Raw genomic sequence first — 14,858 nt, 5'->3', positions numbered from 1 at the left:
ATTGCTGTATAAAAGTACCTCATAGTCTTTGGAACATTCGACAGAGACATGATGGCTAAACTGAAATCTAGAGGGCTCCTAGGGATTAAGGAGGAGTTCAGTGGTTGGGGGGTCGGGGGGAGGGAGGAGAAAGAACATTGTGAGTTGGAGAACATGCTACGAGACCAATATCAAGTCCTTGAAAGGTTAAGCATGTAAGTTGTCATGGTGAGATGTACTTTGTGTAACCATGAAGGCAGATAGCATGTGGAGGCTGGGTGACAAGAAGTCACAGCGTGTAGAAAGCAGAGCAGAGGAGCTTCTTACAGTGGGGGGAGAAGGTGGTGCCCCAGTGTAGACTGTGGAGGAGACAGGGATCTAGAGACATGTGAAACAGTTGAGAGACTTTCAGGAAGGATGCCACCACAGAACACATTGGTTTGACCATGAAGGCAAACTTACTTTGGTAGAATGATTAAGGTAAGGGGTTGTCTTATTGGTATAGTGTTATAGCTAATGGATGCCTATATAAGACTCAGTAGCAGTTAAAGAGCCAGAATGTAACATGGAGTTCTGACCACTAAAACTCTACTAAACAAATTGTCATTAGATTTCAGAGGAAGTTGGGCATCTTCAGTTCAGCTAGGACTGTGCTATGAAGGGCAGCAGGCACTACGTGTGTTTCTGAGATGGGATCCAGGGATGACGTCAGGACATATGGCACGGGAAAGTGCCCTTTCTCGGTTCTATGTCACAACCATATCTTCAAAATTTGCTTCAAACTTGTTTTTTAAAAATCCATTTACCTTTAGGATTCTTACCTGTAGGCATGCATGTATATAAATACATATACAGACACAGGTAAATTTATGGGAATGTACATGATTTTTTATAGTCTACATAGTCAAATTCTATAGACACTATTTTTCTCTAGTCTCACATTTTATTTTATCGTGTTTGTTTTCACAGGGATTTTTTGGTTGGTTGTGGGGCTTGAACTCAGTGCCTGGGCACTCTCCCTGAGCTCTTCTGCTTAAGGCTAGTGCTCTAACCACTTCGAGCCACAGCTCCACTTCTGGCATTCCAGTGGTTAACTGGAGATAAGAGTCTCATGGGGACTTTTCTTCCTGAGCTGGCTTCCATTGCAATCCTAGATCTCATCCTCCTGAGTAGCTAGGATTACAGGTCTGAGCCACCAGCACCTGGCTTTAACTTTTATTTTGAGTTATATATTTTTATATATTAATGTATATTTGTACCTATATAATTACGAAAATCATTTTAAGTTTCAGGAATTTATTATAATCTATCTGGCTATAACTCAACTTTTTCCTACTTGAAAAATCACGCAAAACCATTCATGGAATTAGATTTGAGGCTAATGCTTGGGGAGTGGCTCAAGCAGTACACTGTCTGCCTAGCAATTGCAAGGCCCCTAGTTCAATCCCCAGTCCCATTCCCCCCACCCCCGTCCTAAATAATCACAACAGACACCAAGCCTATTGTTTTCTAGTTTTTCATAGTTTTCATTTTGCTCTTTTTATTTTACCTACTTAACTTATGATAGAAAAATCATTTCCTTGATATTTCTACCCAAGATTGAAGCTTCTAAGCTTCCTGTGAACTTGGTGAAAATTATATCTACTTTCTTTTGTTTTCTTTTCTTCCTTTCCTAGGACAAAACTGGTCTATTGCTGTATTAAAATTTCTAATGTTTTTCTAAAGAATGCTGCTGAAAATTACATATGAATCATTGCGTAGGTAGAACAAGTAGATGGCATCATAATGCACATGCTTGAGACATTTGATTATGTACTACAATCATTCATCCTAAAGAAACTGAGATGTTGGCCACGGTCTTGCTGGATATCTATTCCTTGTGAGGTCTTTAGTGCTCTCACAGGACTGAATTGCTACTCTAAGCTTCAGCAAGGCACGTTACTGCTTCTTTTATCAGTGATGAACTGTATCTCAGATGGTATTTTATACATTAGGGGTACGTGAGCATATGACACAATGAGTTGTGCTAGGCCTTTTCAGCCTACAGAGATATTCATCAGTGCATGAAATCTATCTCTGTAATGAGAGCTTCATTTTTTTTCTTTCATGAATTGGAAACAGTATTGATTACTAGCTCAAGCACAAAGCAACAATCTCCTGTGTAGATTATGTGAACATAATAAAATGCTTCATGGGTACCACACACAAAAGCTGCTGTGGAGAACACTGGTAGATGGTGCCAGTTTGCTTAGAGATAATGTTTGCCACTGATTACTTGCTAGCATTACAATGGTCAAAACAGCAGAAATTGGGTATATTTGCATATTTCATGATAACTTACAATGCACTTTCAAACAACACCTGTGATTATTCTGGAAATTTAGACAATTAAAATTCTCATATTAATTACTTGTTTTAATTAGTGTGTGTGTGTGTGTGTGTGTTATTTTTGAGTTAACATCGGTAAAGGAGAGGCTTTCACTGGGATATCTCCTTGCATGTACACATTAGACTTTGAACAAATTCACTCTCTCCAGGATTGTCCTGTTCCTGTCACCTTCCCTCACCATTTTCAAAGACCATCTGATGGGGTTCATTGTGCTTTATTTAAGTAAATGTTCGTCCCCAGATACTGAAAGCTGGAACTTAGAGGAAGACAGGACTAAGTGTAAGGCGAAAAGGGAAGGGGCTAAACAGAAATCTGTTCATTTCAAGTTGGTTCAATGTTTGTTTTTCTTGTTTTAATGTGAAACGGTTTCTTTCATAAAAGTGAAATAAAGAATCAAGGCTATTAAACTGAAGAAACTTGCTAGGGAACTCTGTTTTGGGTACAAAAAGCAATAGTCTTTCAGGCTAAAATTCACAAATGCTGTGTGTGTGTGTGTGTGTGTGTGTGTGTGTGTGTGTGTGTGTAAGATTTCATAAAGCTGGCACTAGCCTGTCAAGAAGAAGTAAAGACTTCAGATCTGCATTTAATCTTTAGACCATTTTTGCTTCCAACTTTTATGGGCAATGCCTCTTTAGCTAAGTTTGAGGTGCCATGAGAAATAAAGCCTCATTATTGTGGTTCATCGTCATAGCAGGCAAATCTCCCCAGAAAGCTAGAAGGCTTTATGTTTCCCTAGGTAGTACAAATATTTTTACAAAGGAAAAAAATGGATAAAAGAGAGCAGAGACAAAGTGGAAAAATCAATCAGATTCCTTTATCAGCCTAGGGCTCTGTTCAAGATCTGTGATTTTAGTTTTGCTTCTGGGACCAAGGTCTCCAAGTCGATGGAGGAAAATATGCCTCCAAATTTAAAAGAATCACCCTCTGTTTTCTCACTTTAGCCTCCAAGTGTCCTTGGCTCTCCTACTCCATTTTCTCCCATTCCTTTCTAAAGTGTTTACCATCCAGATGTGGATTCTCTCACACTTCCCATAGTTGAACTCTAAAGGGAGTATTCTGTTCTGAAAAAAAATGATATATTATTTATGGGCAGACTAACTTAAGTTCATGTGAAATAAGTTAGCACAAATAGTAAAATAATGTTTTAGGAGAATTTTTTTTGCCAGGCTTGGGCACTGTCCTTGAGCTTCTTTTTGCTCAAAACTAGTACTCTACCACTTGAGCCATGGTGCCACTTCTGTTTTTTTTTCTGTTTATGTGGTACTGAGGAATCAAATCTAGGACTTCATGCATACTAGGCAAGCACTCTTCCACTAAGCCACATTCCCAGCCCCTTAGGAGAATATTATTCTGACAATATAAAAATATATGTCCATGTTGAAGAATTTGTTCTATGTAATAAATTTAAGCATAGTCAGTCCTAAGAATTCTAATTATTAATGATAGCCAATTCATAGTAGAAAACAGAGCTTTTACATCTCTTTTCTCTAGCTCATAATTTTTATGCCTCTTCTCTCTAGCTCCTAATTCTATAAGAAATATATCTGATTTTTGAATCTGATTTACCTGCTCTTTCTCTGAAACTTATCTGGTATCTATATGTTACAGTAATTATGATTGGTTAAAAATATACAATGTCATCTCATGATATAATTATGACTTAGAATTACATTATATAATGTTTTGCCATTGCAATTTATTTTTAACTTGATCTTCTCTGATGACGATCAGCAGCTAATTCTCAAAATAATTCTCATAACTGGGCACGGGTGGCTCACATCTGTAATCCCAGCTACTCAAGAGACTGAGATCTGAGGAAAGTCCAAGCAGGAAAGTCCTCAAGACTCTTAAGTTCCAATAAACTACTCCAATAAACTGGATGTGGCACTGTGAGGCAAGTAGTAGAGTGCTAGCCTTGAGCACCCAGGCCCTGTGTTCAAGCTCCACAACCAGCAAAAATAGTAATAATAATAATAATTTTTGCCATTCCAAAGGCCAACAAAATCAATCTACAGCCCAGTTCTCTTCTGGTATCCTCAAAAGACTTTGAAGTCTTTTCCTTCCATATATGTGATAGGCACAAAAATGACTAGTACAAAAAGAAGAATAGTATATACACTGAAGGAAAACAATATCTAGTAAGTATCACCTTCTACCTCCATTGGGGGCAAAATATTTGTTCAACAGTAAGCCCTGTATGTGAGGGATTCTGGGGTTAATGCCTGGGAGGTAAAGTCTTTCATTGGAGCTTATATCTTCCAGCTCCTGATATACTGCTATTTAAGAATACACAGTTGCCTTTTCAGCTGTGTGACTAAAGTACCTCCACGAGAAATTCAGAAAATCTTGACCCAGTCTGTGCCACGTGAGAATGTTTCTGAAATGTCAGTGGCCTCCTCCCTCCATGACCTCTCCCCAGGCCTCTTCCCCCTCCCGACTCTTTGCTCTGTAGCTGCCACTGGCTCCTCAACATTTGAAAGGATCAAATGCACCAACTCTGGTTACTTCCACACTTTTACTCCTCACACCACTGGCAATACAAAGTGTACCTGGTTATTGAAGACTTCCTATACTAGTTAGGGAATTTGGTAAGTGTGGTAAAGCTTTGAATAACCATGTGATTCAGTCATTTGGGGCAGGAAAATGAAATCTGAACTCAACAATGGGAAGTAGGCCCATCATTCAGTGCTTAGTCCTGAGGACATCTGGGGGTGGAAAGAGATCCTAGCCAGGTCATTGATCAAGCAGTCACCTTCCTACGGACTCTTCCTCCCCAGCCCATAGCACCAGAAGCCCTCATGGGTAAATGTATTTGCAAGATAGAGTTCCTGTGCCTTCCCAGAACAGCTGTATTGGGGTCATGGATGTGGATAGTGGCCTGTTGGGATTAATTTGGACAAAGATGATATGAAAGAAGTGGTGATAGCCAAAGTTCATCATTTCAAATTTGCCTGGGAAAACATTGAAAGTGAATGATTAGAGGTTAATGGAGTTACTAGAACGTGCTCCCTAGCGAATGGGAAAGAGCAGTATAAAGGACTGGAGGTAGAAATTCATGAGAAATTCGAAGAGAGGGTTAGAAGTCAGGAACACATTCCCTGTAAGTTAAAAGTAGGTGGTGTCTACAATACAAGTGACACAGTTAGGTTTTGATTATGAAGATTACTTCCGAATAAGGAAATAATTCTATGTTACAGTGTTGAGAAACTAAAGTCAGCCATGCGAAACCACATGACTGCTGTGGTTGACCTGCAAAATGACCATTTTTCTATGGTATAACCTAACCTACTGTGGTTATAACTACAATAACGAATATGCATAAATTAAGTTAAATGTTATAAATCAAAGCACATTATGAGCTCCTAGGCATTTTCTGAGATTTTCTTTTCCTTTATTCAAAATTTTATGTTACATTTTTATGTAACTTTAAGACAAAGACCAGGAAAGGATTGAATGCTTAAATTAAATGGTTAAATTAACTTGGTTCTTAAGTTAAGTCATAGGAATGCTGAACAGAACAGGCAAAGACAGAATCTGATCGATGTACTGCACTCATTCTGGTTTTTATCAGACAGTGTTTTCTTGTCTATAGGATTAAGAGTCTACAACCTGAGTCAAGATTTCTCAGGGCAAAGCATATTCCCCGTAAAGCAAATTGGTCAAGCAATGCCATTTCTTTCCAATTGTAGTAAAACAGCTACCAAGATCACCAAGGAAAGTTGTGACAATCTAGGAAAACCTTTGCTTTCAAATGCTTGTGGTTCCAACTCCACCTATCTCTCATCCAGATCTAAGTCACTTGAGATGTGTTCTCTAGTGATTTGGTAAAAAAAAAAATATTAAAAGTGAATCCACATGTTTGATAAGATCTGTCACTTCAAATGTGCCATCTCATTTAAAAGCCTGTATTTTGGTTTGCCACAGGCTTGTTTATATTTATCTTCCACTGTGCCATGAAGGAGAATGTTCAGAAGCAATGGAGGCGGCACCTGTGCTGTGGCAGATTCCGATTAGCAGACAACTCAGGTAAAGGGGCATGGGGCTAATTGGGTTTAATACCTGGTCAGAGATGGTTGATGTTTGACCTTCCATTGTCAGAGCAACCCAGTTTCAAGGACATCAGCAATCAAGTAGGACATGTGAAGATGCTTAGTTAGAATATGAGAGTATTTTGGGCAAGAAGATATCTGAGAAGTTAACGTTCAACTCTCCTATTTCACAGAGATGATTTGTGAGCTCCAGATAGGTTCCCTGAGCCACCAAACATACGATGTGTAACTTGGTAACTTGGAAACCAGAGTTCCTCTACGCCATACCTATCTTTCCACACTTTTAAAATTCTCTGTTACATCTTTAGATTGAAGAGATGTTTCTCGGTGCAAGGGGAAAAAATAGAGAAAAGTATTCACTTTTTTTCAGTGTTTACTTCTGATCCTTAAAAATGATCACATGAAATTTTAAGGAATACATTCATATGATCAGAGTAGGAAACTTCTGTTTCTTAGGTTTACTATTGTTGGTATGTCAGTATCTTCTTTGAGCTCTTGCCAGAATATCAGATATTTTGGATAAATTAAGCAATCTAGTGTTGGCTTCTCAGGGCAAAGCCCTTGGTAAACCCTTGCCATTTCTTTCAGATTGGAGTAAGACAGCTACCAATATCATCAAGAAAAGTTCTGATAATCTAGGAAAATCTTTGTCCTCAAGTTCCATTGGCTCCAACTCAACCTATCTCACATCTAAATCCAAATCCAGCTGCACTACCTATTTCAAAAGGGACAGCAACACGGGTGAGTCATTCCCGCCATCATGAGGATGCCCTTTGGCATCGTTCCCTTTGGCAGGCTTCCACAGCAAAAGTCACCCATGGTGACATGAATTATGGTTCCCAGTGCTTCAGAAAACAGGTATCTGTCTTAACACTTTATCCAACAAACTTCATGCATATTTCATTCTTTTTAAAATTCTGTAACCCATCTGTGTCAACCTAGCCAAGCTTTCATCAACTCTGAAAATCATGGCAACTTCATTCCTTGATTTGAAACTTAATTGCCTTTGAAAATTAGGATATTTTGTTTTGAGCAAGTCCCATCTTATCACTTTAAAATATTGATTAAATGGCCAAGCGCTTCACAGTTCAGTGGAGGAGGTTGCTTGACACAGTGTCATGGCATCAGGAAGCAGCCTCACCTGGAATGCACGTGTTGTTTGAGGCTCTGTTTCCTTAGTGTTATAGGCTGCTGTACCTTAGCTCACTGACTCAAGGGGAAAGGACAGAGGGCGTGGTACTCAGAAAGTGATGACTGACTATTACACAGTACTATGTCTCGCTTCCTGTTCCTGTCCCAGGTTGAGGTCATAGTTACAAGGACCACATAGTCTGAAAATGAGAATTTACATGAATAATCCCAAAGACATCTTGGCAATAAAGAATATTATATATTACTTGACATTCCAAAGGGAAATAATAAAATTGCTGCTTTTGAATATTAATTAAATCCCACAGCAGAGAACTGTCCACCAATTTTGAGCACACATGATATTCCTATTTAAAATTACTTCTAACTGCACAATGAAAATATCTTTTTAAATTTGTGTAGCCATTAAACATGAGAAAGGGGACTGGCACAGAAAAGACTAATATTTTACTTTTTGCAAACAAGGTGTGTGATGTGTCTATAATTTTGCATATTACAGACACTTGAATTACAAAGGAACCTTTTATAAGCTTATATTCTTCCACATGCTTGCATGCATTATGCCTGCTTGTATTATTTCCTGAATTTTGCCATTGGTATAGCCATAGCCTTTGTGACAATACTGTGACAATGATTGTGGATTCTCTTCTCTACCTATGGAAGGAGCCTAAGGAGAGGTGTGAAGTCTAACTTCAATTATTTTGCCTACGTGGTCATACCCTGGCACAAAAATCCTTTACTTGTGATGAATTTTTTTCTACTTTACTTAACCATACTTAAAATTACTCACTGAGACTCCTTTTCTAAAAATGAAAATGATTGATGCATTATGTGTAAGTTATGAATGAAAACCCATTTGGAACAAGTGAACTGCTTTCCTTTTAGTACACCTGAGTAAAGCTAGTGTGAAGAAATGCCTGTCTTGATAAGAAAGAGAAAATAATAAGGTAGAATATTTGGCACATGGGACATTTTGGAAATCTTAAGGAAAGACAATGGTAGGATCCTAGAGAAAACTGACTATAAGATAAAAGAAGGAAGGCAAAAATGGAGGTACTTAAAGCAAACACACACACACACACACACACACACGCGCGCGCACACACAATAGTAATTAGGTTTCAACTCAGGGCCTTGTACTTACTAGGTAGGCACAATTCTACCTGAGCCAAACCTCCAGCCCATTTTTTGCTTCAGTTATTTTGAGAGAGGGTTTGGTGTTTATGCCTAGGCTATCCTGGACAGTGATCCTCCTATTTACACTTCCTGTGTAGTTGGGATAACAGGTACATACCACCATGTTCAGCTTTCTAAAGGGTGAGACAGGATCTTACAGACAAAAAAGATGATGTTAAGTGGATTCTTGTCCACTCGCATGAAAATGATAGCATTACTTACATGATAAATTAAATAGCATTACTTACATGATATATTACATTAAGCCTACAGCCGATTCTTGCGGGTACTGCTGTCATACTGGGGATCACTTGGAGGGTATGCAAGAATTCACCGCATATCCTTAGAAATATGTAGTTGGTATATGTCTTGGAATTGATCTAGACATTCATGTGTTTATGGTATAGATAATATCTCCTAAGAGCTTTCCTTCAACAAAAGAGGATCATTCAGGTAAAGTTTCATTACTTTTTTGATGCATGTACTTTTGAAGGTAATAAGGGAATGTTTGCATGGATTAAGCTAAGGTTCTGCTGCACCAGCAAAATGGCTTGTTCTTTACAATACTGTAGAGATAGCGCAATGATATTCACATACCGAGCTGGACCTCCTGAAATTTAGGTGGCATTGGGCTCCGCTGGCTTTTCTCTGCATGGGGTGTGCAAATAGATTCTTCTAGAAAATGTACCACGCTCTGGAGTGGCAGGTCCTATATAAAGAAAGGTGATTTAAAAAGTGATATTTGAGAGAATTCATTATAGAAGAATATAATTTTTTTACTGCTCCTGTGGATGACTGAGTACGTCATGGTACATTCATAGAAGTCATGAAATAGAAATTATCAATTGCAAGCTGCTTTGAGGATTTTATTTGCTTGAAATTATTGTAGCATGAGTCAAATAAGTTCATTTCTCTAGCCCCTGGTTTTCAGGTATTCAGCAATAATTGAAATTTTTATTATAATATCTATCCAGAAAACTTGGAATAGTATGTATGTGCACACACAGAAAAATACATGTGCACACACACACATCTGTTGTTCAGAAATTTTCTGTATTAGACTGTGAAGATCCATCAAATTGGATCATTTCTTTGGACCACAGCTGGTCACAGTCTGTATAAGCATACACCCCTGAAAGTTGTCCAGGAAGCAGAAAGAATACATCTTCAACATTTCTGTAAAAATACGATCTTCTAAAAAAAATCAGGTGCAGTTACTCATTATTGATATTTATAGCACGATACATATGTCCCTCAAAACCAGTGGCTCTCAACTATCTGAACTTGAATAGAGTCAAGCACTCTATTCAAGAGAGGTGTGGGTGTGTGCCATGATTCCTCCAGGATTCTCCTCCCCAGCTCTGGGACATGCTTCAGTCATTCCACCATGCTTCCGTCTGCCCATTCTTTCAATCTGCCATCTGCCATCTTTTCTTCATCTGCTTCCTTTGAACAAAATGACATTTCTTGTTTCTCTCTGTGTGTATGTGTGCATGCATGTACACGCGTGCATGCACGCGTGTGTGTGTGTGTGTGTGTATGTGTGTGTGTGTGTTGGAGCTTGGACCTTGAACTCAGGTCTGTAGGGTTTTTACTGACTTTTTCCCCCATGGCTGATAATTGATTCTCTCAGATTTGTTACCCAGGCTGCCTTCAAACTATGATTCTTAGGCCTCTGAGTTTTGAGTAACAAAGATGAGAGCCACTGGCTCCTGGCCCATTTTTCTATTTTTACCATTCTCAAAACAGAAGACTTGAAGTAAATATTCTAATTTTGGAGCAATGCTTTCAGAAAGCAGTGTTTCGGAATAGCTTACCTCTCCTACAGTATATGGAGAGGACACACCTATACAGAAGGCTGTATTTTGTCCTTCGTTACAGTCAAAGCTGTAATTTCTTTAATATAAGGATATGGCTTTTCTCCAAAGTATATTAGGAATGGGCAAAGGGTAGATATTTATGATATCCATAGAGTATATAAAGTCAGTCATGGATTGTTTCAGAGCACTAGCTGAAACAAAGTAAGGAAGCCTTTGAATTTGGAGAAACAATATTAATACATATGATATTACTATCAGTTTCTCTAATATCATTGCCAAAATTATAGTTTTAAATACTTCTGATAGAGAAAATTTTGATTTCTATAATTGACACTTCATTAAAAACACCATTTTTTGCTATTTCTCTTTATTTCACAATGTAAAAACCACAGGAAATGTGTTCAAAGTGGGCTTTCCTGTAACAAAACACAACACAAATGCCTAGAAGGCAAATTGACATTTAGTGAATATTGAGAGTGCACTGGAAAAAAAAACCCATGAAATGTAAGGGCTACCTGCTATCCATCCTATAAAAGAAACAGAGCTTCAATTCCTTTCTGTACTTCTTGAATGTGCAAAACGGAGAGTACAGCCTGGGGGCCTTGCAGCTGTCCCTCGCTCCTCACACAGCCTCATTTCTCGTGTCATCTCTTACAGACAGTGCTTCCATGGAGAAGTCCTTGTCGAAACTGGCCCATGGTGATGGAGAACAAACATCAATCATCCCTGTCCATCAGGTCATTGATAAGGTCAAGGGTTATTGTAATGCTCACTCCGATAATTTCTATAAAAATATCATCATGTCAGACACCTTCAGCCACAGCACAAAGTTTTAGTGTCTTTAATTCAAGAAGTGAAAAAAATACGTAGGATAATCAGTCTGCAGAAATGTGAAGATGTGCAAGCCGTGAAAACTACTACTAGCCTATGTAAATGGGCTACGACCAAGACACCTGCATGGAGATGAGGAATGTCTTTTGTGAAGAAGTCTTTCGTGCGTTCCGAACTCATTCTTTTGGTATATTTCTTCCATGGAGGAGGCTCAACCATCACTAACAGCTTCACTACTGAGAGCAACTTTACTCAGGAACCGGAGGACAGAAGATTTCTTAGGATGAGTCATTGAATGGCACTCATCTGAAGTCAAGGGGAGGGAGAGAGGAAGCTTAGAGCACAAGGGAGGATCAAAGCCAAGGGTAAATTAGGCTTGATTTTAAACCCCACACTTCATTGTGAAGCCTGGAAATGGGTTTCCCCATTTTCAGTCATCTTTCTCAACAGTACACACATTGGTATAGCCAACTATTAGATGCCCACAGATTACATCCAGGTGCTGTTTCCTATTAATGCAGCAACACTTTTTTTTGGCAGTGAAATTCCCACCCTAGATAGAAAAGCATGTTGAGATTGGACACAAACTGCTGGGCGCTGGTGGCTCACACCTGTAATCCAAGTTACTCAGGAGGATGAGATCTGAGGATTGCGGTTCAAAGCCAGCTCAGGCAGGAAAGTCCATGAGCCTCTCTATCTTCAGTTAACCACCAGAAAGCCAAAAGTAGATCTGTGGCTCAAAATAATAGAGCACTAGCCTTAAGCAAAAAAAATCAGGGACAGTGCCTAGGCCCTGAGTTCAAGCCCTACGACCAACAAAAAGAAAGAAAGAAAGAACTGGACACAAAGATTGAAACTCATTTAAACATTTAACTTTCAGGACTGTAACATGCTTAAGAAAATCTTCCCACAATATTAATCTAGTTCCTTTGAGACCACAAGAATTTCTAGTATTGCCTTCGTTTTAGTCAACACACATAGCTTAAACATTATCATCAATTTTAAATTATACATGAAGATTAAGCTAAATCCTTAATTATTATTTAATCCCACATATCTGAATGCAGTATAGTGTGGACATTCCAGTATTAGGAACTTCCCAATAGTTAGGAATGAGCCAGGTATACTTTTTTTCCTCCCTGTTTTTTCTCCATTGCGCTCAGCAGAGAAGGAAGAGAAATTCTATCAAGCATGCAATGTATTGTACAATTGTCTTCCTTTTTAGGAAACATGCGTTTGAGATTCTGTGGTCCTGTTCTCGCTCTTACGAGTTTCAAGACATTTTCAGTCACATGAGTGAAGAACTCTTTCTCCCCCTAGTAAGAACTTTGCCCCAAGGAATCTCACTGAGACCCATGGTTATCTCAATAACAAAGTAATTTATCAGTTTGCAAGTCTGTACTGCTAGCATATATGAGTCCTCTGATTACATTGTCTAAGTATCTGAGGAGGCCCAGCACGGTCAATGGTATGGTATTTATAGCCTAGGCTGCTGCAGACGAGTCATGTGTGACACTAGGCAGTTTAGCTCCCTCTCATACTAGCCTGAACAATGCTAGCTTGTTAACTAAGGTGTATATCACCTCTTAATTGTTGTTCAATGTTAGATTCCTATCTAGTTTCATAAAAATGGGACTCCATGCATACTGTCCTTTTCCTCAGTTCGTTTTGGGTGCTCTGGAAAGTACCAGGTTCAAGGAAGCAGCAGCAAAGCACAAGTGAGGAGAAAGCCGTGGATCTAGCAGAGCCAGACCCTCTGCTCAAAGCAGAGGCCAGCATGGAGCCCTGGAGGCCTTTCCTGTGTGCAGAGATAAGTCTCAATCTGAGATGTAGGAGGGGTTGCAGCTTCTGGAGCCTCTCACCCCTTACTGAGCTTCAATTATGCAGTGTTTTGCCCAGCTGGAAAGGATGAAAAGATGGTAGCGTGGTTGATAGAAGTTCCATTTGCATTAGCCTTGATAGCCAAAGTGAAGAATTGGAGCTCTGCCCAGCATGGCTTTCATCGAGAGTTGGGGTGCTCAAGAAAAAATGAGAGTAAATGTTAAGGTCACACAGATTCACTAGAGTAGAGCCAAATCCTTTCCTTTAGGGATATATTAACCAACTACATATTGTGCCATAGGCACATACACATAGATTGAAGTTAATTTTAGGCACTGAATATTCATATATTTTCCCCAACCTTAGATATCCACAATAAATTTTAATTAGCTTTTCACGATGATATTTCTATACAAAGTACATATTTAGTTAATAGTGATTAAGATAAAGCTTCAAAAACTGGCCTCACTTTTGATTTGTATTCATAAGCATCCAGATTTGAGAAAATAATTTTTTTCATATTTTGGCAACATTGTCAGTTCCAGTTGAGAGAAAATTTTAATAATCAAGCAAAGAAAAATGAAAAACGTGCAGAATAGAAACATTTGAAAGCAGATCTCAAAGACCGAACCAAATTCCCATCCCTCAGATCAAAGGGTGTAGCTCTGCATTTAGCCACTCAGAAGAAAGAGGCAGACATTTAACTGAGGGTTCAAAATTCAACCTGCACACAGCTTTGAGAATGGTCTCAATTCAGATTGTGTCTCCTCACTTTTTAACTGTATTGTGTTAGAGTTTTGTTCTAGGAGCCTTGAGTTAGTTTCATTCTTGTCATTTATTTCTTACATTGTAAAGATTGTTTTTGTTATTGGCATAGAATTTTCTGTATATATTTATTTATTTGTGTTTACAAATGTCAAATCATTTCGTATCTTAGCTTTCTATTGCTGATCTCTGATGTTTTAATTAACTTTCTTTTCGAGAGACTATCTATATTTTTTCTAAAAATATTTGTGAAACAGTTTTCTGCAGTAAATTTTTTGAATATGATTGATAAGTGACTGAGAGAGCAAATGAGAATTAGCAGGAAGAAGCTACTGTTTGTTGCTGATTGGCTATTTGACATAGATGGAAAATGTTTTTCAAATAAATACTTATATTGTTCATGTTCCAAACGATCCAATTCCTTTATGAGTAAATGTTTCTGTCTCTTAAAATAGGAAAAGATTATTTGACAACTGGAAAATAACCTGCCACCAATTAAGCCAGTGACATGAGACTATTTTGCCAAAACATTAGGAATGAAAATATGACACACATCCAGTTCACTGGGATGAATGCATTTTGAAGTTCTTGGAACGTCTCAGGATAGCTGATGCAAAGCCAAACTCCATGGCAGATTAATAGTGATACAGGTTTCCTTAGAAAGAACTCATCAACATTCCCCCGACCCTTTCTCCCACAAAAGGGGCAGGTCAGTAAATTTATGTAGAATTTAAGACCTGTTAGTTTTTCTTTGATTCTTTCATTACACATTTATCACTTCTATTTCCATTATAGGGGACTTAGAAAGTGACACATTTTAGCCAGGTTTACTGGCACAATCAGAACAGTTCCACCCCACTTCCTTTCACTCTGGTTACT

General features: G+C 38.5%; 1 protein-coding gene across 3 annotated transcripts in view; it reads left to right on the top strand.

Annotated features, from left to right (window-relative positions):
• Adgrg6 (adhesion G protein-coupled receptor G6) overlaps nt 1-11,750 on the top strand; it is a 123,655-nt gene extending 111,905 nt beyond the window's left edge. Inside the window, exons 23-26 of one of the 3 annotated variants that reach the window (XM_013026920.1) lie at nt 6,293-6,394; nt 7,006-7,158; nt 9,150-9,195; nt 11,220-11,277. In XM_013026920.1, the coding sequence (XP_012882374.1) occupies nt 6,293-6,394; nt 7,006-7,158; nt 9,150-9,163 (269 nt within the window). In that variant the 3' untranslated portion in view covers nt 9,164-9,195; nt 11,220-11,277. Of the gene's footprint in view, nt 1-6,292; nt 6,395-7,005; nt 7,159-9,149; nt 9,196-11,219 lie in introns of all 3 variants that reach the window. The other 2 variants (XM_013026918.1, XM_013026919.1) reach the window with 2 other exon arrangements.
• The last annotated feature ends 3,108 nt before the right edge of the window (nt 11,751-14,858 follow it).

This window comes from Dipodomys ordii, unplaced genomic scaffold (genome assembly GCF_000151885.1).
Source record: "Dipodomys ordii isolate 6190 unplaced genomic scaffold, Dord_2.0 Scaffold98, whole genome shotgun sequence".
Lineage (NCBI taxonomy): Eukaryota > Metazoa > Chordata > Mammalia > Rodentia > Heteromyidae > Dipodomys > Dipodomys ordii.
The sequence above is the reverse complement of the archived record's forward strand: the minus strand, read 5'-3'. Positions and strand labels throughout refer to the sequence as shown.